The sequence below is a fragment of the Amblyomma maculatum genome, chromosome 11 (assembly GCF_055883805.1).
Source record: "Amblyomma maculatum isolate TAMU_Amacu chromosome 11, ASM5588380v1, whole genome shotgun sequence".
In the NCBI taxonomy this organism is placed as follows: domain Eukaryota; kingdom Metazoa; phylum Arthropoda; class Arachnida; order Ixodida; family Ixodidae; genus Amblyomma; species Amblyomma maculatum.
Genome location: NC_139354.1, coordinates 70,558,861 through 70,583,386, shown reverse-complemented (window position 1 = coordinate 70,583,386; position 24,526 = coordinate 70,558,861). Strand labels below are relative to the sequence as shown.

General features: G+C 46.1%; 1 protein-coding gene across 2 annotated transcripts in view; it reads left to right on the top strand.

The window, feature by feature from the left end:
- Positions 1-6,908: 6,908 nt before the first annotated feature.
- The window catches only part of LOC146174122 (uncharacterized), a 50,091-nt gene continuing 32,473 nt past the window's right edge, over positions 6,909-24,526 (top strand). The window contains exons 1-2 of one of the 2 annotated variants that reach the window (XM_084583687.1): positions 6,909-7,147; positions 11,593-11,793. In XM_084583687.1, the coding sequence (XP_084439813.1) occupies positions 7,019-7,147; positions 11,593-11,793 (330 nt within the window). In that variant the 5' untranslated portion in view covers positions 6,909-7,018. The remainder of the gene's footprint in view (positions 7,148-11,592; positions 11,794-24,526) is intronic. The other variant, XM_084583688.1, reaches the window with a different exon arrangement.

The following is a 24,526-nucleotide window of genomic DNA, read 5'->3' as shown; positions in this document are numbered from 1 at the left end:
AGATGTGCCACTTGAACTTCCGCAAGATGTTATCCATCATCCTTTCGAATGTGGCGGGCGCATTGCACAGACCGAAGGGCATCACATTAAATTCATAGAGGCCATCCGGCGTCACAAATGCGGTCTTCTCTCTGTCACAGGCGGCCATTGGTACTTGCCAGTAACCTGAACGTAAATCAAGAGATGAAAAGTACTCGGCACCTTGGAGGCAATCAAGAGCGTCGTCTATACGCGGAAGGGGGCAATTGTCCTTGTGGGTAATTTTGTTGAGGCGCCGGTAGTCGATACAAAAGCGAAACGAGCCATCTTTTTCACTAGCACCACTGGTGAAGACCAGGGGCTTTGTGATGGACGGATTACACCACGTTGCAGCATGTCCTCAACTTGCTCACTGATCACGCGACGCTCTGCCGCTGACACACGATAGGGGCGCTGTCGAAAAGGCGAGTTAGAGCCGGTCTGAATGTGATGCGCGACTGTGGAAGTACGGCCGAGAGGTGTGTGGGCGGCGTCGAAGGCGAAGCGAAATGTCTGTAAAAGGGCCACAAGCTGAGTCCGGTAGGTGGAAGGAAGAGCGTCATCGATGGCGGTTCGGAAGAAGTCGTCTGGCAACGAATCAGGCGTCGGATCGGACTGCAGAGCATCAATGTAGTTGCTGCGGTAGGTCTCTGAGGCGTCCAGGTCAGAGAGAAGGTGGGCTGGTTGAATAGAACCCGGAGATTCCCCACGTAGCAGAGTAATCGGGTGCGGAGACGGATTGTAGATGAGTAGGTTCGTGAAGCCACCGTGAACATCGAGAACAGCAGATGGCAGCGGCAGGTGCTTGCGGTGGATGAAGGATGCAGACGGCGTAAATAAAACACTAACGTCTGACACAGCAGGACACAAAAGAGGCACAAGGGCACAAGCCTCTGGTGCTACGTCGACATCTTCAGCGATGGTGAGCTTTTGAGGACACACTGAACGGTTGTCGTCGGGCAGTGCGTCGCACAGTGCAGAAAATTCTACTTCAGCTCGGGCGCAATCGATCACGACGTTATGTTTAGACAAGAAGTCCCATCCGAGGATCACGTCGTGGGAACAAGATGACAAAACGACGAACTCGACACTGTACAAAATACCTTCAATGAGGACACGCGCTGTACATGCTGCTAAAGGTGCAATTCTCTCTTCACTGGCAGTGCGGAGTGACAAACCGTTAAATGACGTCGTAACTTTTCGTAATCGTCGGCAGAGTTGCTCATGAATCACTGACACTGCAGCACCCGTATCGACCAGCGCATATACGGACAGACCATCGATAGAAATCATCATAACGTTCGTGGGAGAAATATGAGGCCTTGAGCTTTTCGCAGAGTACGCAGTTCTTGCCTCAGGAACCGCGGAGCTTAGTTTCCCTCATCAGCAGGGGGTGGTCGCCGGCGCATTGGTGACAGTGACCTGCGACGTGGAGAAGGAGAACGATTGGTCGTGTACGAACGCTGTTCGGCGGCGTATGCAGGAGAAGACGGAACAGAACGAAGCAGCGGTGGGGAGTACTCCGAAGACGCAGGCTCGGGACGCGCAGCCATGCGGCGACGGCACCGACGGGCCACGTGTCCAGGGCAACCACAGTAGTAACAAATTGGGCGATTGTCAGAAGTACGCCACGGGTTGTAATAGCGCGGTGTCGCAGGATGAAGCGGAGCCGTTTGAGGAAGCAGTGCATGGCGTAGGACAGGCTGCACGGGTGGTAACGGCTCAGGCGGAGGCCGCGCAGCCACTGCCGCGTAGGTCAAAGGGGCTGGGACAGACGGTTGGCTATATTGTAGTGGTGCTCCGACGTATGTCAAAGGAGCGACGGCAGGAGCTTCAGGAAGCGTAGGAAGTGCTTCTGCGACTTGTTCGCGGATGACTTGCTGCAACTTTGACGCCAAAGAAGAGGAAGCGTCAGGACGATGGGGAACGAGGGACAGTTGACGGGCAACTTCTTCTCGAATGAACTGCTTGATTTGTTGCAGCAAGGGGGACTGTTCTTCGTCAGCTGTTAAAGCTGCAAGAGGCTGCTGGTGTGAGAGCGAAGAACGAGTGATTTGACGGCGCTTGCGTAATTCCTCAAAATTTTGGCATGCATTGATGACGTCGACCACGGTTGCTGGGTTTCTGGCCAGAAGCATCTGGCACGCGTCATCGTCGATTTCTTGTAAAATATGACTAATCTTGGCCTGTTCTGTCATTGAAGCGTCCGCGCGCTTGCACAGATCTACAACATCTTCAATATAACTCGTAAAATTTTCGCCGGGTAGCTGTGCACGGCGGCGCAAGCGTTGCTCAGCGCGCAGCTTGCGCACTGCAGGCCTACCGAAGATATCGGAAAAAGTAGTCTTGAAAGCAGACCACAAGGAGATATTGGCCTCGTGGTTGCGGAACCACAGGTTGGCAACGTCCGTCAGGTAGAATATCACGTTATTTAATTTGAGACCGTCGTCCCATTTTTTGTGCGTACTGACACGCTCATATGATGACAGCCAATCTTCCACGTCGTGGTCGCCGGTTCCGCTGAAGATAGGAGGATCACGCTGGCGCAAAGCTCCAGCGCAAAACACGGCGGATGAGGGGCCGGTTGGACTGGGGGTGGTAGCGTCGGTCATTGCTTGTGTCGGGAGTGTGCGGCTTCGAAGCTCCAGGACGGCAGGAAATCCTGACCTCCACCAAGTGAAAGGGGGTGTTTACTGTCCTTTAACAGGGATAATAGCCCTCTCCAAGTTGCACAAAGAACCACACAAGAGCACAGCCAGTTTAGGCCTTCCACAAGCGAGCTCGAGCAGCGCAGCGGCACTTTGTCGTCCTTATCCTCGTCTTCGTGGTATTCTCTCCTACTTCATCCTTGTCTTCGTATATCCTCATGTAGTTCACTACAGTCTTTTTAATGTTCAGTTTAAGCCCAAACTTCTCACTCTCTTCTTGTACGCGCATCAGAAGTCTCTTGAGTTCCACTTCACTTTCTGCCATTAAAGTGGTATCATCCGCATATCTAAGGTTGTTGATACGTTTTCCAGCAATCTTCCCTCCAGCTGAAGACTCGTGCAGACCGGCCTTCCTCATGATGCACTCTGCATATAGGTTAAATAGGCAGGGCGACACTATGCAGCCTTGCCTCACCCCTTTCTCAATCGGAAACCAATCAGTACGACCATGCCCAGTTCTGACTGTGGCCTCTTGCCCTTAATAAAGGTTCCTGAGGAGACAGATGAGGTGAATTGGAACTCCCATCTCTTGGAGAGCTTGCCACAATCTGCCGTGATCTACGCAGTCAAACGCTTTCGCGTAATCAATAAAGCAGAAGTAAATGGGTTTCTGGAACTCTCTTGCTTTTTCCATGATCCAGCGAAGGTTGGCAATTTGGTCTCTAGTTCCTCTGCCCTTGCGAAACCCAGCTTGCACGTCCGGAAGCTCCCGATCCACATACTGCTGCAGCCTACCTTGCAGGATTTTTAACATCACCTTGCTAGCATGCGAAATAAGCGCGATCGTGCGGTAGTTGGAACAATCTTTGGCACTGCCTTTCTTTGGAATGGGGATGTAAACTGACCTCCTCCAATCCTGTGGCCACTGCAGGGTTGTCCAAATCTTTTGACATAATGTATGCAGTGTGTTAACAGCGTCGTGGTTGAGGTTTTGAAGCAACTCAGCTGGAATACCATCAATTCCGCTAGCTTTGTTCTTAGCAAGGCTGACTAAGGCCCATTCAACTTCACTGTTCAGGATGCCCGGCTCGAGATCAGTAATCACAACCGTCCTATGTTGGGTTTGCACATCCGGGTCCTTCTTGTACAGTTCTTCTGTGTATTCCTGCCACCTCTTATTTATCTCTGAGGCTTCGGGGAGGTCCTTGCCTCGTTTGTCCTTTATCACACCCAGCTTAGCACAGAAGCTTTCTTTGATATCTTTGATTGTCTTATACAGAGCTCTTGTGCTCCTTAATTGGCTATTGTCCTCAACTGCTTGACACTGTATGTTCAGGAAGGCATTCTTATCTCTCCTTGCTATTTTCTGAAAATCCGCATTGAGAACCTTGTATCTTTCTCTTTCCCCCATACCTTTTGCCATCCTCCTTTCCTCAGCTATTTGCAAAGCCTCTTCAGATAACCAGTTTGCTTTTTTGCATTTCTTTTGCTTTGGAACTACCTTAGTAGCAACTTCTTGTATTATATTACGAACATCAGTCCACATCTCTTCGGGCTCTTTGTCTTCTAGATCTAATTCTTGAAATCGATTCCTCACTTCCACAGCATATTCTAATGGAATCTGATCAGATCATACCTGAAAGGCCTTCTAGTTTTCTGCGTTTTCCTCAATCGAAGCTTAATTTTGCCAACAAGAAGCTGATGATCGGTGCCACAATCGGCCCCAGGCCTTGTTTTTACTGCTTGTATAGCGCTTCTCCATCTCTGCCGGCAAATAATATAATCGATCTGATTCCTGTACAGACCGTCCGGTGAAATCCATGTGTACAGGCGCCTCTTGTGCTGTTGAAAATGAGTATTCGCTATGGTCAGGTTGTTTTCTTGACATAACTCTACTAGCCTCTGCCCAGCTTCATTTGGCTCACCAAGACCGAACTTGCCTGTAATTCCGGATATTTCTTCACTCCCGACCTTAGCATTCCAGTCTCCTATGAGAAAAACGACGTCTGATGATGGGGTGCGGTCTAAAAGGCATTGTAGGTCCGCATAAAATCTCTCAACGTCAGCTTCTTCAGCAGCAGTGGTCGGTGCATAGACTTGGATAACAGTTATGTTCAAAGGGTGACCTTGGATCCGAAGTGAAATCATTCGGTCGTTTTTGGGGTTGTACCCTAGCACTGCTTTGCCCATTCTTCTGTTTACTATGAGAGCGACCCCATTCCTTCTCTTGGATTCGTGCCCACAATAAAAGACATAATGGTCGCCGGAGTTAAATTCTCCCATTCCGGTCCACTTGAGCTCGCTGATACCCAAGATATCAATGCTCAATCTGTCCATTTCTCGCCTGACGATATCCAGTTTACCTTGCGTCATAGATCTTACATTCCATGTTGCTATGTGATATATCTCCTTGCAACATCGGACTTTCCGGTCGCTTCCCGACACATCCACAACTGAGCGTCCTTTTGGCTTTAGCCCAGCCGCTTCATTCGTCCTGGAGCTACTAGGAATCGCCCTTTGTTCATCCCCAGTAACATGTGGGACGCCTTCCAACCTGGGGGGCTCATCTTCCGGCGCCATATCGATAATGGTATTGTGACTGGCCATAGGGTTTTCTTGGCAGGAAATACTGGAGTGGGTTGCCATTACCTTCTCCAGTGAATCACATTTTGTCAGAACTCTCTGCCGTGACCTGTCTATCTTGGGTGGCCCTACACAGCAGAGCTCACGACTTCATCGAGTTTCGCAAGCCCCTCCGCCACGACAAGGCAGTGGTCCATGAAGGGGCATTTTTACTATAAACCAAATCACAAATTAGGTGCAGGTGCCCATCGGAATATGAGATAGATATGGCGCATCCTTATCCACAAAAACATTATAAGCAAAAATGACAGCCCTGCTACAGTGCTGCAGTAATTGGGATTCCCGACTATTCTGCCGGAGTGCTCGGGTACGAACCCGACCATCGGTGGCTGCGTCTGAATGGAAATAAAATGGAGAGGTGTCCGTGTAGTGTGTGATGCCACTGTGCACTTGAAAATACAGTAACTAGATAAGCGGCTCTATGTTAAAGATCCCAAGCCCTTCACTACGGCACCTCTTCTCCCTTCCTTCATGCCCACCTTCCGTCTGTCCCTTACGGCAACGTTAGACGCCCACTCAAAACGTTGTGAATTGTGAGCTTACACCCTGACACTCATTTGTAATCTGAATTACCGAACACACCGCCCAGGTCCAAGGACTCCAGGCCGCCCTGTAGGCAGATGGGTTAACGCCTATCCTGTATCTGTTGGAGATTAAAATTTTACCACCACCACAAGTAATGCACCTACTCTTGCCTGTAAGGCACCTATAACTCTTATAATAAAACAACAGCGTAGACTGAAAAGGAGGTGTAGAGGTGCACGGTTTTTATAAATGTGAAGGTCATGCGTCCCCGTAATTGTTTTTACCTCGACCTGATTATGCCAAGAATATTTATCAACTTGTATTCCTCGAGATGCGCACGGGACTAACGGACGACGAACGAATAATGGTGAAAATATTTGTTGTTGAATCGATTCCTACATTACTCGATAAAAGTTTGAGAACACGGCGGAATCAGCAGTAGAGAAATCGAAAGCCTGAGCCTTGGTGCTGCACACGCTACATCGGAATCCCCTTGTCGACCAGGAACAGCCTGTCGTTGCACGCATGAAATTTAACCGGGGTTTTATACATTTTTTGTAGGAAAGGTAAGGCCTGTCACACGCGAAATATCGTTGAAACGTCTCGCGGACATATCTCGCCGACGCGATGTTTTCACCATGAGCCCAAAATTGATTTAGCTTTAATACTAATGATTACCCGCATGCTTTTGGCTAGCTAAGAAAACGCTTCGTTTTATGACACCAAACCCCGAGTGCCTGTGCGACATTTCAGCTCCATGCTCCCAAAATACAAAGAGCAATATACAAGAAATGTTACTCATCGTAGAAATCAACCTTCCTTCCGCAAGTGCAAACGGTTTCTCAAAACGATTTTGCAGCGCAGTAAAGAATATTTTATAACTCAAATCCATATCATTTGGTTTAAATTGTATGCTCATTTTGTGCATATCATATCAAATTTGAGTAATTTTTAAAATGTGTCAGTTGCGTTCGCCGAATGGTCTTTTCCTTCCGGCATCAATATCCATGCGAAATGATAGCTGATGAATTATGAATAAAAAATCAGTTTTTCAAAGCAAACTATGTTACTTGTTGAACGGCTGAACTGAACTTAACATTATCTCGCCTGCTGAAGAAAGATATACGCATCGTTTTAATAGATTACTGCAGAAAACGACAGAACACTTTTACGTGTTGGGTCGCATGTTTAACGACATGAAGAACGCTATGAGAATGGTTTTCGTTGTCTATACACTTATTTTGTCAAGTTTCACTTTGGCAATGCGCTATGAAGACGATATAAACTACGCTGCATATCAGCGTGCCAGTGATGTGAGTACACTCTTGTTTCTGTTGTGTTTTACTGAAAACAATTCTTTGTCTGCTGTACCTTCTTTCGCGATGGTAAATAGGTTTAGAATTTCTTAAAACGCCTTCCTTGACATACAGTGCGTAGAACGTACGCATAACACTCACTTCATTAATAAGGTGAGGCCAAGTTTGAACGAAAGGTAAACAAACATGTATTTAGCGCCATTTTAGAGTAACGAAAGCTTAGAAAGAAACGTTAGAGTAAAGAAAGCAGGTGATGTAGTAGTTGATGAATTTATATTAGACTGAACTTTGTTACAACTTTGAACTTTAGGGGATTCGAATAAAAGTGAAGAAATCACACGCGGACAAAAACTCTAACGGTAACAAAAATACTGGATATATTCAGCAAAGTTTACACGCGTCTTTCTCCGACAAAGGGTGCGTTCCACACTGTCTCGTCCCCTCTTCTCTCCGCCAGTCGTTCCCAGCAGCACTCGCACCCCGCACGTGCACACAGCCTCCTCGTCGCCGGCCCAGGCCCCTCCTTCTCCTCAGCGGGGTGCCACTCCGACCCTTGTTCCCAATCGCGCGTTCCCCGGTCGTTCCGGGAAAGTGGACCATGCCTATACCTAGGAACGCGCTGACTTTTGCTGGCTGCTCTTTCGGGAGCAAGAGTTTGGTATTTCTTCTCTTTCTTTATAAAATCTTTACATCACCACCCCCCCCCCCCCCCCCAAAAAAAAAATGAGTGCAACTCATTTTATGCGCGTCTCCAAGGGATAGAGGAGCTGAACCGGTCGCCTTATGATGGCCTCGGATGGCATCTTAACTGTGCACGAACGCACATGTCCATCTCGTCCCTTAGAAACCTCTACCACGCGAGCAGTCTGCCACATATGCTTCGGCGCCTTTTCTTGATGCACGATAACCAAATCGTCTACTGTGATCGCACTCGCAGGGCTGGAAGCGGACAAGTTGACCGAGCGTAACTAAAGCAGGTACTCCTTCAGCCATCGCTTCCAAAACGAGTCCATGACCGTTTGTCGGTATTTACACCTTCGACCTAAGTCGGTTGCACCGGCCGAAGGAACGGAGGCTGCTTTCGCTTCGGGCAAGGCGATCAACCGTTTCCCAGTGAGCAGATGGGAAGACGTGAGAACCGATCTTTCTTCTGGTGCTGAGGAGACGTAGGCTAGTGGTCGAGAATTAATCGTAGCCTCGACGTCTGCAAGCACTACGCGCTTCGACGCAGCTCCGCTAGTTAATGAGCTGATCACACTGGCCAGGGATATTGCCATCTTGTCAGCTGCGTTCCATTTCATTCCCAGGATCTTCTGTTCACCGTTCGAAGATGTAGTTTCGTCGTCCCCAAACGCCGAGCGGACTGCATCGGAATTCGAGGACCATTTCCTTAAGCGTATGCCGGCGTCGCTCATTATGTCGATGGCTTCAGTCGCCATTTTCAACGCCTCGTTTACTGTAGCCGCCCCCGTCACCAGATCGTCCACGTAAAAGGAGTCCTTCATGAGGCTCGCCGTTTTCGAAACTTCCTTTGTCGGGCATTCAAGGTGGTGGAGAAGGGTAGCGGTCAGCAAATACGGGCTGGCTGTCGTACCGAACGGTACCCGAGTCATTCTCCATTCTTCGATATCCGGCAATGCTGACGGGTCAAGCGGCGGGCTACTGTACCAGAAGAACCACAGGGCGTCTCTATCCTCAGGCCGCACGCTTCTCTGCAGAAATGGTTTTCTCGATGTCTGCTACGAGAGCGACCTTGTGTAGGCGGACCCGCAAGAGAATCTGCACCAAATCACTGACGAGGTTAGGTCCTTTTTCCAAGTGTCGTTGAGTGACCGTTTCTTCGGAGCGTGTGATGATGCGTCGAACACGACACGCAGCTTCGTTGTAGTTGCCTCACTACGTACGACTGGCTGATGTGGCATGTAATAAACTTTCCCAGACGCTACTTCTTCGGTCACCAGCTCCGCATGCCCTGCCTCGAAATAACTCCTGATGGCGTCGTCGTATTGCTGAGCGAGTTTTGGATTGCGGCATAGTCGCTTTGTCAGGTTGTCGAGTCGCCGAATTGCCATATTTTTGTTGTCGTTGAGTTCTTTGGATGCGTCTTTCCATGGCAAGGCAACTTCATAGCGCAGACATTTCTTTTCCAACTTTACCTTGCTCAGTGCTCTTTCGTCGTCTGTCTCTGGAGAATCTTTTATGCCGATGGCGTCTAGTTCCCGGAAATTCTGCAGCGTAGTGTGTACCTTGTCTGCAGTTTCCAAGCCTATTCTTAGTATGCAAACATTGTTTGCGATTGCGAGGCTTGAAGTCACACTGAACGGTCCCTGAATCGTCCAACCAAACTTTGTATTCACGGCTGCTAATCCTTCATTTTCGTTGCATCTTTGCACCTCTCCCGTTTGAAATTTCCAAAGGTGGTCGGCTCCAATTAGTAATCCAATACCTGGCACTGAAGACATGCCCGGATGGATCGGTCTGTCTGCGAGCAGTGCTCCTCGAACTTCCATCTTTTGCACAAAACTGTGATCTGTGGGTACCTGCTTGACGTTCTTGCATATGAAGGGCACCTCAATAGCCTCTATTGCTATTTCGTGATCTCCGTATTGGCTTCGGAGGCGAACTTATACCAGCCGGCTGCTTTGGATTTGCGCGGCCGCAGCACCAAAGGTGTTTAGGCGGAAGTCGGCCTTTCCTGAAACCTTCAAATCAAGTGTTTTTGAGATATCTGCTCGAATGAATGTTTTTTGACTTCCACCGTTCATTACACCCCGGATGTAGCCGTATTTGGTGCTCCCCAACGCAAAGGCACGGAAAGTCTGCAGTGCCTTCTCTTGCGTTTCTTCTGTTTTGGCGTCTGCATGCACATTAGTGGCAGTGATCTCTGTTGGTACGTCAGTTTTGATCGCTGCCCAATTGGGGTTACACAGTGAGGTAGCGTGCCTTTTCTCGCAATTCCCGCGTTTTATCTTTCGTCTGCAGTCTTTTGCTCGGTGTCCCCACCTTGTGCATCGAAAGCACCTTTTCGTCCTGGCAAGTTTTTCGATTTTTTCTTTGTTCGTCAGTGCAGCCGTACAGATCTCTGCGTCGTGCCTGTTCGAATAGCAGAATGCGCATTTTTCTGCCTTCTCTGATTGTGCATAAAGAACAGCGGTACTAGGAGTCGGATGCCTGGCGCGTTTGCCGAGGTTTTCCTTGTAAGAAGGCGTCTCAAAGGCGGGACCTTGCCTACATCGCTCTCGACACTCTGTTTCTACCAGCAGAAAATGTAGTACCTCCTCTAGCCTTCTCTCTGATCTGTCTGCTGCCTGCGTCGAGGCGGAGGACTGCTGCGCTGGTGACGCGGGACTACTGTCGGGCGGCGACAATACATCTGTCTTGGTCGCTCGGCTTGCCAGGCGGTGAAACTCCACCACCATGTCTCGCGGCAGCGCCGTCAGGATAATATCGCAAAGCGTTGCGCAGAAAGCATGCTTGGTCACTCCGAGAGCCGTTAACCCGCAAATGTGGGCTTGAGCATGATCGTGACATTTCCTGATGACGACATGGGCGGTAGCGTCCTTAATTCGGCAAGGTGTTCTTGTTCGATTAGCCCCTTGTCTCCGAAACGGCGCTGCAGTATCTGTAAAGCGTCTTCATAGCAGGCCTCAGTCGCTTGAAACCCTTTAACTGCCGACGCGGCAGGCCCGGTGAGGAGGCTCTTTAAGTAATGAAATTTCTCCGCTTTGGACAGGGCCTGATTATCATGCACCGCTTCGCGGAAACATTCCCAAAACGACTGCCAGTTGGCAAGCTCACCATTGAAAGACTGGAGCTGCAGCTTCGGAAGCCTGATTGCAGTGAGTCTGGGTGTTGGCACGGACGTTTGCGTCGATTCGGCGTTCTGTTCAGAGTTGTGAAGCGGCGATTCGAGCCCTCAGTTGGCCGATGAGGTTTATGGCCCGGTCGTCGTATTCGACGCTTTCTGTAAACTCGGTCTCGAACGCTTCCTCCGGTAGATAGTTCTTCAACTCGTCGTTGATCTTCCGCAGCTCATCATTGCTGACTTCCAGTCTGTGAAGCAGAGCTGTCAACTGTTGGACGTTGGCGGTCGGCAGTGCTGTTGTGGCCTCGTTGATGATAATCGTGTTCTGCCCTCGTCGACTTCGCCTCTTCGCTTTGAGGTTTTCCATTTTGGTCCGTCGCGGTCTTTTCGAATTTCGCCACTATCTTCTCATCCCTGGTTTCGGCACCATGTAGTAGTTGATGAATTTATATTAGACTGAACTTTGTTACTACAACTTTGAACTTTAGGGGATTCGAATAAAAGTGAAGAAATCACACGCGGACAAAAACTCTTTAACGGTAATAAAAATACTGGATATATTCAGCAAAGTTTACACGCGTCTTTCTCCGTCGAAGGGTGTGTTCCACACTGTCTCGTCCCCTCTTCTCTCCGCCAGTCGTTCCCAGCAGCACTCGCACCCCGCACGTGCGCACAGCCTCCTCGTCGCTGGCCCAGGCCCCTCCTTCTCCTCAGCGGGGTGCCACTCCGACCCTTTTTCCCAATCGCGCGTGCCCCGGTCGTTCCGGGAAAGTGGACCATGCCTATACCTAGGAACGCGCTGACTTTTGCTGGCTGCTTTTTCGGGAGCAAGAGCTCGGTATTTCTTCTCTTTTTTTATAAATTCTTTACAGGTGATCTCCGTAAATAACAGATTAGTATTGAATACAAACAAGGTATTGTTACTGAATATAAATCGCCACAGAATACTAGACTGGTTGTATTTTGTGTCGTTCTGCGACAGTGAAATAGGAACAATATGGTGTTAACTTAGTATGACTGATTTGTGCACTCGTCATTGATGTAAAGTCTCTTTATTATTTTAAACCCTTCTTAGCTGCATGCTTTGCATTGCCATTTTGTGAACCTCCTTTAGGTGTTAGTGTGAATTACTCTGTATTGTCTCTTGTACGATGTTTACATAGGCTGTGAAAGCTGGGCACCAAACGGCGACCCCTTTCTGTCACTACAGGTAACTGGCTTCTAGCTTGCCGCACATCTCTAGGGCATCTCCTTTGAGACCGGAACAGCTCCCTCCCCCCCCCCCCCCCTCATTCGTAGGGTTCCTGGCAGACTTCGCGCCTATAGTGGCGCATCGTAATCCCTTACTATTATTCAGAGCTGATAATCATGGCGTCCGCGACGGAACGTTTGGTGCACTCAAGCTCAGAGAACGTAGAATGAATCTATTTTGTTTACGATCAGGTTCTAAACTATGTAGCAGCAGAGCGATAGCGAGCGGTATCGCGCGGAAGGGTTGTGTAGGGTCAACCAACTAGTGCTATGTGTTAGCATTTGGGCAGTACAGACTCATGATTAATGTCAAGGTAACTATTGAGTTGGGCCTACAGAATGGTCAAAGAGGAATGGCGACTTGTGGGAATGAGGGGGGATCCAGAATTAAAAAGATATCAAAGAAAAAACAGAGATAGAATAGAAGAAAAGGTAGGCAGAGGCCCAAAGGCAACGAGAAGAAAGAAAGAAAGAATAGCTAAGGAAGCAGATACAAGGAGAGAGAGAATCGCAGGGGAAGCAAGCAGAGGAAGAAAAGCAAAAAGAATGACAGGTTGGCGCTACAGCTTATCCGAGTATGTCTGGTACGGACTGCTTAACAAATGCCTTGAACATGTGAAGTCATCGAAGCGCATGCCAGAAAGTACATGTGCGCATCGCATCGCTGTTGCTCATGAAACGGTTGCTGCAGCTAGTCGGACCTTGTGTTGTAACTTAATATGTGCAACTGAAGAGAGCCTTTAACGCGAAAGTGGAAGAACGGTGCATTTCGCTAGCGATGACAAACGTATGCCCGAGCATAAATTAAACGCATCGCCCATCATCGAAATATGCAGATAGGCTGAAATTGGGCTACGCTTCTCTAAGTGTTTTAAAAATGCAAAACGCTTAGTGGGAAGCGTACGTTTGACATTACTACTCCGCTGGCACCACGTGCATCTAACACAGGCTGTATGGCAGGCATTATTCAGCCGGGTATTTCTGTATCTAGCAAAAATTACATGCGCCTAAAGATGAGGAAAAATGGTTATAAGTAGTAAATTAGGATATTCTGAGAGTTGTCTGCAAAGGAGCGATGCATTTTAAAATTTAAGGACATCGGTGACCTTTTTTTTATTTATAGATACTGCGATCTAGTACAGATTATAGCAGGGCAGAGAAACAAACGAAATACAAGTATATAGTGCACACAACTCAAAATCATAAAATTCATAACATTTGCAGGTAGTTTTGAAACATCCCTACACTATTCTGAGTAACAGTCTCGCTGTTAAGTTTGTTCCACTCAGTAATTGTCCTAGGAAAAAAAGAATTTTTAAAGCAGTTATTTCGCGCGTTCAAGGGTGTTAATGTCAGTGCGTCCCTTTGTCTCGTGTTATAACCTGAGGAATAAACAGAATAATTAAAAGTATAAATATTATGGTGACCTTTTATGAGCTGAAATAAAAACTTTGTTCGGCAGACACAATTGTGCTCACTGAATGGGGGTAATCCGCTGCGTTTCACAAAAAGAGATGCACGCCGTATGAATTAGACTATAACCTAAATACCTTGTGCTGTATTCGCTCTAGTTTATTATGTTGGCTAATTCTAAAGGGTCCCAGATAATTACGGCATATTCTAAGAGCGGCCGGATGAGAAAATTCTATGCTAATAGAAGAACACTGGAGGGGGCAGACTTCACTTAACGCCTAAAAAAAGAGCGTGCGCATCGAATTTCTTACAATAGAATTTATTTGTTTTGTCCAGGAAAGGTTGTTAGTAATACGCAGGCCCAAATATACTCTGTTACGTCCAATAATGATATGTTGCTAGTACCGCACACAAAGTGAAGAGGCCAGTTCCTATTTGTATTTTTATAAAAAACATTTTGTTTCAAAATTAACACACATCTGCCATTCATTATACCACGCAATCACTTTCTCGAAATCATTATTTAGACACACTTGGTCATCAACTGAAGACACCTCATTGTACACAATATAATCATCCGCGTACGGCTTCATACCGACTGAAAGACCTGCAACAATGTCCATAATAAATATTATAAATAAACATGGGCCCAACGCAGATACCTGTAGGACGCCAGATACAACTTCAGTACTGTTAGAAGAAGTATTGTTTAGAGTGACAAAATGACACCTGTTCCAGAAGTATGCCTTTATCGATGCATGTATTTGGTCGTTTTTAAAACAATAGCTTAGTTTATGCCTTAGAGTGCTACGTGATACCTAGTCAAATGGTTTCGAAAGTTCATACATATAGCATCTGTTTGCTTTCCTTCATTAATCCGCCGAGCGAAGTCATGCACAATCTCAACTAATTGTGTAATTATGGAAAACTCAGGCCCCAAACTGCGCTGGAAATCTGTAAGGGCTTTGTTCTCTTCCAAAAAACCTTATATATGATTATGAATTATGTGTTCTAAAGCTATACATGATGTCGACGTTAGTGAAATTCTTCGGTAGTTCCCGATGTGCGTTTTTCCCCGGTTTTGTGCAAAGTTATTACGCGGCTATTTTCCAGTCATTCGGCAAAGAACCTTCGCGTCGTGGCGCGTACAACAGGTAAGTATTTCGCGCACCACTCTGCATAGCGCTTCAAAAAAGGGGTCAGACAAGGCTGCATACTGTCGCCCTGCCTATTTAACCTATATGCTGAGTGCATAATGAGGAAAGCCGGTCTGGACGAGTCTTCAGCAGGAGTGAAGATTGCTGGGAAACGTATCAACAACCTTAGATATCCGGATGACACCACTTTTATGGCAAAAAGTGAAGTGGAACTCATGAGACTTCAGATGCGCGTACAAGAAGAGAGTGAGAAGTTTGGGCTTAAACTGAACATTAAAAAGACAAAGATCATGGCGTCTTGCCCTATCAAACCCTGGAGCATCAAGGGACAACAAGTGGAAGCTGTGATAGAGTTTCTCTTCTTGGGCTCCAAGATTACCCCGGAAGGAGACTGCAGCCATCAAACTAGGAGACGCCTGCTTCTGAAATAGAGAGCCATGGCTAGCCTTGACCGCGTAGTAAAGAGCAGAAAAATTACACTGCCAACCAAGATCCGTATAATTCGTGCTATTGTCTTTCCGGGTGTGCTGTATGGATGCGAGATTTGGACTGTTAAGAAGGCTGACCGGCGAAGAATTGACGTGTTTAAATTGTGGTGCTGGCGGAGACTCTTGAGAGTCCCTTGCCGGATCGGAAGATCAAATCAGTCGATATTGTCGACCAGAAACCCTGACTGCTCATTGGGGGGTCAAATTCTAAAGTTAAAGCTCAGCTACTTTGGTCATCTGATGAGAAGAGAAGAGTCGCTGGAGAAAGATTTGATGTTGGGAAAGGTTGAGGGTCACCGGAGAAGGGGTAGGCAGCGAACGCGATGATTAGATGTCATCCTCGAGCCGCTTCAGATGAATTTATGTGATGTTAGAAAGATAGTGAGAGACCGGAAAGCATGGCGTGATATGGTCCATAGGGTCACGAAGATTCGGACACGACTGAAAGACTGAACTGAACTGAGATTATCGGGGCCTGGGGAGTTTTTAACGTCAAGGTTTAAGAGCAAATTAAGAACAACAGTCTCCAAATTGACAACATCAGATATGGCAGGAAACGATACCGAAAAGTTAAGGAGACAACTGTTGTCCTGTGTAAATACCAATTGGAACAATGTGTTGAATGCAGAACACCCTCATCATGTACGCATTTCCCGTTAACTATAAATTCAATCGTGGAAGAAGAGTTTGATAGAATTTGACGCTAGAATCTCTCAGGCGATGTTCTTATGAATAAAGGCACCAAAGTTTCGTAATATTTTTCTTTGTCGGAAGGTATTTTCTGCTTTAGTTGTTCGGAAATTTTTTCCATGACTGGTTTTAATAATAGGCTTCTGCTCAACTTCTTTTTCTAGAATCGTTTATGCCTTTGCGGCAAGCATAGCGTCTCCCGAGAAAGCCATGGACTACTCTATACAATGATTTGTTTTGCAATTTTAAGAACATAACAGTCAATACAATCGGAAACTATTTTTCTAAACAAAAGCCATAAGTCATTCACGCTGCCGTTGCTGTTTCTAAAGTTATCAAAGCGTAAATCAAGCATGTTCAAAATAGATTCATCGTCAGCACGTGAAAAATTAGGAAATAATTTACACTAGTTTCATAACTTGAGTACACATTTGACAAACTCAGTAGTACAGCTTTGTATCGGATATCCCTTTATTGACGTCCCATTTCACGAAATTGCGGATGGTACCGCTTACCAAAAATTTAATCTTGAATTGATCCTACGGCACCTTGCCATCTCGTAAAAATTATTTACTACTTGAAGCAAGTCAAATGGGAAAACAATGTCGAGCATTTCAGTTTCACAATTATGGTTAGAGCAAGATGAAAAAGTCCGCCAATCAATGTTAGGCAAGTTGAAATCATCGTCCGTATTAGTCTATCGTCTGTTTTTACATGGCATTGTAAACATTTCTTTACATTTTTTAAGCCCGTCACACAAGAGATCGGAGGTTTATAAAAAAATACCAAGAATAAAGCGGACCTTATTTATGTATGCTTTAAAAAACACGGCTTCAATGCCCTGACCCTCAGGCATCCTGAAAACTTGCAGGGATGATTTGAATAACATTGTCACTCCGTTCCTCCCTTCTATCACGGTAGACACGAAAAACTTTATAACCTTTATGAACAAATTCACTATCAAATATTTCACTCGTCAACCAGACCTGTGCAACGGCAACTTCCGCGTCATGTGAAAGAATGCCTTCAAATTCACTAGTTTTGTTTACGACGGTGCGACAATAGTTGTTAAGTGTGTTGAAATCTTCCCTGCCACTTTTCAGGTGTCACTGTTGATTCCTGATAATTTTATACCGAGCGTTTCTTGCATTATTTCATCCAAATATTTCACCATGCAATGCTCAATTTGTGAAAAACCAATATAAATTTGACTCCATTGCTGTTTTCCTGAGGTGCGCTTTCCCAAAAACTTTTTTCTGGTGTCACGAATTCTTTTTGAAAAATCTTCGCTAACTGAAAAATCTGTGCCTTTCAACTTGGAGCTTACCTTCATTATTGAGACATCATGTCGGTAATTGCCCAATTTTATGATGACAGGGCGATTTTTTTATTTTATGACACCTATTTTATCACACTTTTAAATGCTATTTACATCAACTGCTAACTTCTTACTGAAGATTTCCTTTGTTCTTTTGTCCGAAGTTGTGCTTCTGATGCTTCAATCCCTTTTTTAATTCAATAAATAAGTAAATTGTTCCTACGGCTCCAGTTTTCCAAGTCGTCTATTTTACCCAACAGGTATGAAATATGCATTCCAGTTCAGCTACTGTCGATTTCAGTTCCTGCATCTCAGTTTTTATAGTGTAGATTGTTGCTAACTCGTTTTCAAGACTTTTATTTCCATTTGCCAAGGTATCTATCTTTTCTTCGAAAGAACGCTGTTTTGCCAGAATCTCATTGAGAGACGCAGTTAAAGTGTTTTGAACTAGGAGTAGCTGCTGGAGCATTCCTTTTTCTCTCTTATCTGGGCCTGGATTTGATTCAATATCTCCACATTTTAGTAAATCATATTTGAAAGAACAAACATACGATAAAGCATTCCTTATACACTGTCGGCAGGGCTGCAGCTGCAAAAAGCGATCGTCGCTACGATAGCAACTGGCAGAAGAGTAGTCACAAACCTGCGCAATCAAGCAAAACGAGTTCCTCAGCATTGTGCTCGATGTGCTGCTGCCCAGCCCACCGGATGCATATGGCGATGAGGACCTTCTTATATTCGTGGCGATGTCGCCGTGATGTGACGTTCCTAGTGATGGCGCAAACGCAGAAACAGTCATGCGTGGCTCGCTGGTGTCGTTACTCCAGGCCGATTTTAGAGCTCGAGGTTATGCAAGCCGATAGAGGTCAGAGGTTGAAGAGACAGAGGATGTGACTGGTACCTACACAGACATTTTTGTGCGCTACAGGGAGATCAGAAGATGGTATCCTCCGCCCCACAAGTTGTTAAACAGGGAGCAGTCGGTGTCTTGGTGGCAGCTACAAACAAATACTTATCCATGCCTGTCTATATACAGCAAGATACATTTGACCATATACAGGGACACCTGTCCATGGTGTGGGCAGGAACCAACAATTTATCATATCACATGGGCCTGACAGAAAATATATGCAGGACTGTAATTCACGACGGCACGCTGGAGCAGTGGGAGGCTGCGCTGTCCAGTTCGGAATCGAACGATCAGCTTTGGCTGATTGAATGGGCCAGCCGGGTAGGAAAGGCCGCGGGAATCCTGGAAGGAGGACCCAACCGCGGGAGCTCTACATTATTATTTTTCTTTGTGTATTATATAAAGTTTTCTCTCTTTCGCTTTCTCTCTAATCAGGCAAAGATCAGCAAGTGCTGTAGTCTCAAAGCAAATGGCACCTGCTTGATAGGAGGGCAGTGTGGAAGAACCATAACCGAGAGACGACGGCTGGGCCAGCAGAAAGCGGCAAAAACCTCCGCAATGAAGCAAAACGAGTTCTTGGGCATTGTGCTCGATGTGCTGCTGCCGAGCCCACTGGATGCAGACGGCGATGAAGAATTTATTATATTGGTGGCGATGTCCCCGTGATGTGACGGTCCTGGTGATGACGCAGGCGCAGAAACGGTGATGATTGGCTCGCTTGTGTCGTTAATCAAGCAAAAATAAACACGTGCTGGAGTCTCGAAGCAAACGTCACCTGCTTTATATGAGGGCAGTGCGGAAGAACCCTACCCGAGGGACGACCGCTGTGCGAGCAGTAAAGCGGCAAAAACCTGCGCAATGAAGCAAAGCGGGTTCCTGAGCAATGTGCTCAATGTGCTGATACCGAGCCCACTGTGATAACAACGAAAAAGATTAAGAGACTTTAGGGGTGATCGGTGAATAAGAATCACAACTTCGAGACCCAAGAAACGTATACAAAGTGTGAAAGAGCAAAGTTCCTGAGAAAATTAAGAATATAACCGCCTGACCAGTAGCGCTGAACTTCTTGGCCAGAGCAAAATGTGCAGAAATGAGTAAAAAGAATGTGTGTATAGCCAGCTCCTAAAACGTTAGTTCTGACTGCGAATAAGTGGTGACAGCGAAAGAAATCTGTTCACCATGGGTAGTAAAGTTCATTTCGTGTAACAAGCCACGTACACATTACCATGCGTTCATATATTATATGTGGGTTTTCTTTTGCATAACCTTAATCGAACGTTGTACAAATGCTTTGTTTAAAACCTCATGAAATTCGATTCCTAAATATAAAAAATAAAGAAAGTATTCCGCATGACATGATGAAGCTATTAGGCTTTCATAGCATGTAGAATGGCTGTTCGTCGGGGTCATCTTCAGATGAAGCTTATTCGGAAGTATTTTGGGGATTCTACCCGCCAGATAATTGATGTTTTCAAAACTCAGTCATTTTTAGCTGATGCTTTCAACATTATGGAAAAAGTTATCAATGTGAACGCTTCATATTTAGAGGTATTGCAGGTAAATCGGCTCACTTGTTTAAATTGTATCGCTTGCAGTGTTCGTAAAATAAAGGGAACAAAGACAAACATGAAATACTGGAGTAGTAGTTAGCATGCCGCGGTGTGGTGCGCGAGCATCGAAATCCGAATCCAGTCCTGAGGTCGAAATTTTGCTTTTTTTCCAATTTACGTTTTTTTTTATTCATTTAGTTGTGTTGTTTTGTAGCTCGGCTGTTTGCTCTAAGCCCGGTGCTACTTATTGCAGCGGAAACGAGGGCGACCTACAATACAGGAAATTGCTGAATGAGTTGTGCTTCGCAGTTTCATGCTGCAGCAGTTTGTGCAATAATCCGGTATACCGATTCCGGTATTAACATGAAGTAGAATCTTTCATCGCGGTAACACATTACTGCACTGCCTATGATATGGCACGTCGTATCCGTAGATCAGTGAATCGCTGGTGAACGGTGGACGTGTCACAATAAAGTGAATTGCATCTCGCCGTTCACAAATGGCTAAATAACCTAAGGTAAAACACGGTGATCCTAGGAACAAGATACTCTTCGAAATCAAGGCTGAAAAAGGGTGTGATTAGGTAATCATGTCAAACTTAAATTGTTTGCTTCTGACAAGAACAAATAATCCGCCACTCATAATTTGTATTAGTGTATGCAATCATTTCTTGGGGAAGGACTTATGATGAAAACATGGGCTGGTTGAGGAGGCAATATTTTATGAATGGAATGACTACATCGCGGATGTTAAATCTTAGGAGCACTGAAAGCATTGAAGCTGCAAACTTGTATGCGTTGTTTGTTAAAGTACTTTGACACTGACTAGGGGTGCGAAAGGTACATTTGAGCCCCGCCGGGGCGGCGCAGTGGTTACGGTGCTCGACTACTGTTCCCAAAGACGCGGGATCGAATCCCGACCTTGGCGGCCGCTTTTCGATAGAGGCGAAAAGCAAGGCGCCCGTGCGCTGTGCGATGTCAGTGCACGTTAAAGAACCCCAGGTGGTCGAAATTTCCGCAGTCCTCTACTACGGCGTCTCTCGTAGCCTGAGTCGCTTTGGGACGTTAAATCCCACAAACCAAACCAACCAGTTACATTTGAATTCAAGATGAAACATGTCTAGTGAAAAAAAAAAATAGAGACCGATTTCTCGCTCTTAGAGAATTAAGTGTTCCTGATTGTTGGAGGAGTTCATCGAAGACATAGATAAAGGGAGAGCAAAAAACAGCTAAAGTTATATTTCACTAAGGAACTGAGGTGCACCTCTTGCTGCACTGCGCCTTAGAAACCTGCGCCTTCAAAGCGACACCCCAGAGTGGGTCTTAGACTGTCCGGCATGGCACTGTTCTGCAAAACATGGCGCTTGATCGGAGGTCCTGGATTACATTTTCTTTTGTCTACAATAGTACAGAAAAATATGCCTAGGACACTTCACCAGTTTCAGCTGCAGTAATAGGACTTCCATCGTACGCAAAAAAAACCAGTAAACTGAAGGGGTATGAGCGCACTTTCAGGCTACACATCTCGCGCCTTATAAAGGTCCTGTGAAGGGACGAGAGATATTGTCAAAAAAGAAGCTAGACAACAGTTAAGCTTCTGTAGCACCTGGAAAAAAGTTTTTCAAGCTACTTGTTCATTTAGATTGTGAATTGCATCCGTACTGAAATACTCTTATCTGGCGCTTCTGAAGGATTTTCAATCCCTTATCCTCAAATGACAAACGTTACCCTATTGCAAAAACCAGTGCCACTGGGTGCGAGCGCTCCAGCGCCATACCTGATTATGGTCCCAGTATGATGCTGGAAACTGGGCGCACTGGGACGCGGCATACTGGCATGCTCCGCACTGGCGGCACTGTTCGCCCAGAGAAAAAAAAAGGCGTGGGATAAAAATTAAAAAGTAAGAAGTAACGAAACAAGTTAGGTACTTAAAAAAATCCTTAAAAAGTGAAAAAAAAAATAGTGCACTAAACGCGCTTCGTACTCATTCCCTAGGCACATATTAATCACTAGCTATGCACGCTAACCACTCGGCCACGCCGAGAACTGGGTTTTCGTGAAACATTTTTGCATTCTATGTCAGGACCCGCATTTATAAGGTTGGGACTTCGTGTTTTTAGTCTACAGGCCATTGCTACCGCTCTAACAATTGCAACTTCTTGATCGTTTTAGCTTGCTGTCTGCTCTCACGACTTGCAACTAATGTTCTGGGTGCCTATGCGCGCTATTTTGTGCACTGGTATCATTTTAACATCTGGAGTTTGACATCGCGGGCAAATTTATCAACGCCGGCTCTTGAGTGGTGCTCTGCTACCGTGGGCGTAATTTTCGCTGAACAAGGAGCTTTAGTAGAAGCCTTCAAGGAAAAAAGTGTGACCAAGCTTCAATACCGGCAAGCGCCGCAGCGATGACCCTAATTTCGTGTAACTAAACCTTATTTGTATGTAAACATTGCGGGAAACGTTGCGATGACCGAGGGCTCGGCTGCTTGATACGCAGAGTAAGAAGGAGCGCAAAGGCTTGAGAAACACGCCAAATATTATGTATTACAAGCGCTGTATGTTGCTGCTTTTTCTCTCATGGGCCCATCACTCGGTAAACTACTCTCTTCCTGGTTTTAGTTTTTCTTTCTGCTGTTTATATTGGACCATGGTGCAGGCTACGCTCGCCTGCGATCGAGCCCGCATTGAACATTTTGACAGTAATCATTGTGGTAGAGTGCCCTTAAGATCAGCTGTGAAGTTGGTTATGCATGGTAGCCCACATTATTCAGTTCCAGCTTTAGTTGTGCGTTAATCGCCAGTGTGTCATGAGATCGAGGCGCAGCGGTCGTTGTCTCTCTCGAAACGCTCGAAACGAACTATTGAAACATGGAAACTCTAGAAAAAATATACCGCCTTTGTTTTCTTACAAATGCGCAACAACTTCGCAGCAAAAAGCGCTTCTTGAACCATATTTTTCATATGCCCCCCGATGGTCGATTGAAAGTACGCTCTTGCCGTGTTGGCCCCTGAGGGATGCTACTCCGGCTGACGATGCAGGCCGCACCGGCTATACTGGGGCAATGGGACCAGTGCGGCCCCAGCGCACATACAGCGCTTCTCTCAGTGCATCGCGGATGCCAGCGACTCACCCAGCGTCAAAAGGCTAATCCCAGAGTTTTCTTCCATCGCACCAGTGCAGCCAGTGTCTTTCCGTTACTGCTCCAGTGAATATCGCAGACCTCCAGCGTGCCCAGCAGATCCAGTGCAAAACCAGCGCGAAAATCTTACTGGTTTCGCACTGGAGACGCTGGTTTTTGCAATAGGGTATCCTCTAAGACGAACACTCGCAACAAGTGCAAGCGGGTGCTGGATGCCTACAGGGATACATTCTTACTGCCTCATTCAGGGTTTTTTTATGAACGTCCGGATCTCGAGCAAAGAGCGGACAGTACGCAGGACGAACAAGCATGATTCTTCATTTCTCGCATTATTACCTCTTAGAAGCTTCTACTTGCACGTGCTTGCAGTAGCGCATTCTCTTCTCATATTCGAGAAAGTTAGCAATCGGTCTACACGTGTTTGTCTACTCAAAGGTTAAAATCAGCATGTTAAATGACTGCGCTGATTGTGCACCGCGGCAGAAGCTTTTGGCGACATCGACTGTTTCCTACAGTTTAGAATTCTACAAAATAAGCAGCGATCGCTGAATATAATCGGATCTCATAGCGTACGTAATACAGATGTGAGCCAAATGAGTGATTTTACCAAATACATAAATTTTAATTCACATTTAAATGTCGGTTTCGTGGTCGTAATAAAATCAACGGTTAGCCTATGAATCATTCCTCAACCTCCTAATGAAACCATGGTCCATGTATAAGGTTTAGTTTCATGGGTGAAGTTTAGAGTGCCAAAGCGCCTCAGGATATGAAATATGCCCTGGCGTAATGCTCAGGAAATTTCTACCATGTGAATATCTTTAAGTGTCACAGACATTGCACGCAACACAGCTACTTTGCTTTTCCCATCCGGCCAAAAGTTGCTGCCGTAGCCAGAGTGGGATCCTGCATCTTTGGTTACAGCGGTCGTCGGCCGTCACCACTGCGTTACCGTGACGTGCGACTGCTTTTTATACATCCGCAGATATACCGTATTTCCTAATGTTAGCTCTTCATCTCATCACTTTATTGAATAAAAATCCAAAATAAATTCCGTCATAAACCTAAATTATATTTGGTCCCTGTATTCCACCGTAATCCAAGTTATTCCAGCGCTATTCAGCATTCACCTATTATCGTCAACAAGAGTATCAGTTCAGTTCAGTCGTTCAGTCGTGTCCGACTCTTCGTGACCCTATGGACCATGTCACGCCACGCTTTCCGGTCTCTCACTATCTTCCTAACATCACATAACTTCATCTGCAGTGCCTCGAGGATGCCATCTAACCATCGCGTTCGCTGCCTACCTCTTCTACGGCGACCCTCAACCTTTCCCAACATCAAATCTTTCTCCAGCGACTCCTCTCTTCTCATCAGATGACAAAGTAGCTGAGCTTTAACTTTGTAATTTGACCCTCCAAAGAGCAGTCAGAGTTTATGGTTGACAATATCGACTGATTTGACCTTCTGGCAGTTCAAGGAACTCTCAAGAGTCTTCGCCAGCACCACAATTCAAACGGGTCAATTCTTCAAAGGTCAGCCTTTTTCACAGTCCAACTCTCGCATCCATACATCACAACTGGAAAGACCATAGCACGAGTTATACGGATCTTGGTTGGCAGACTAATGTCTCTGCTCTTTACAATGCGGTTA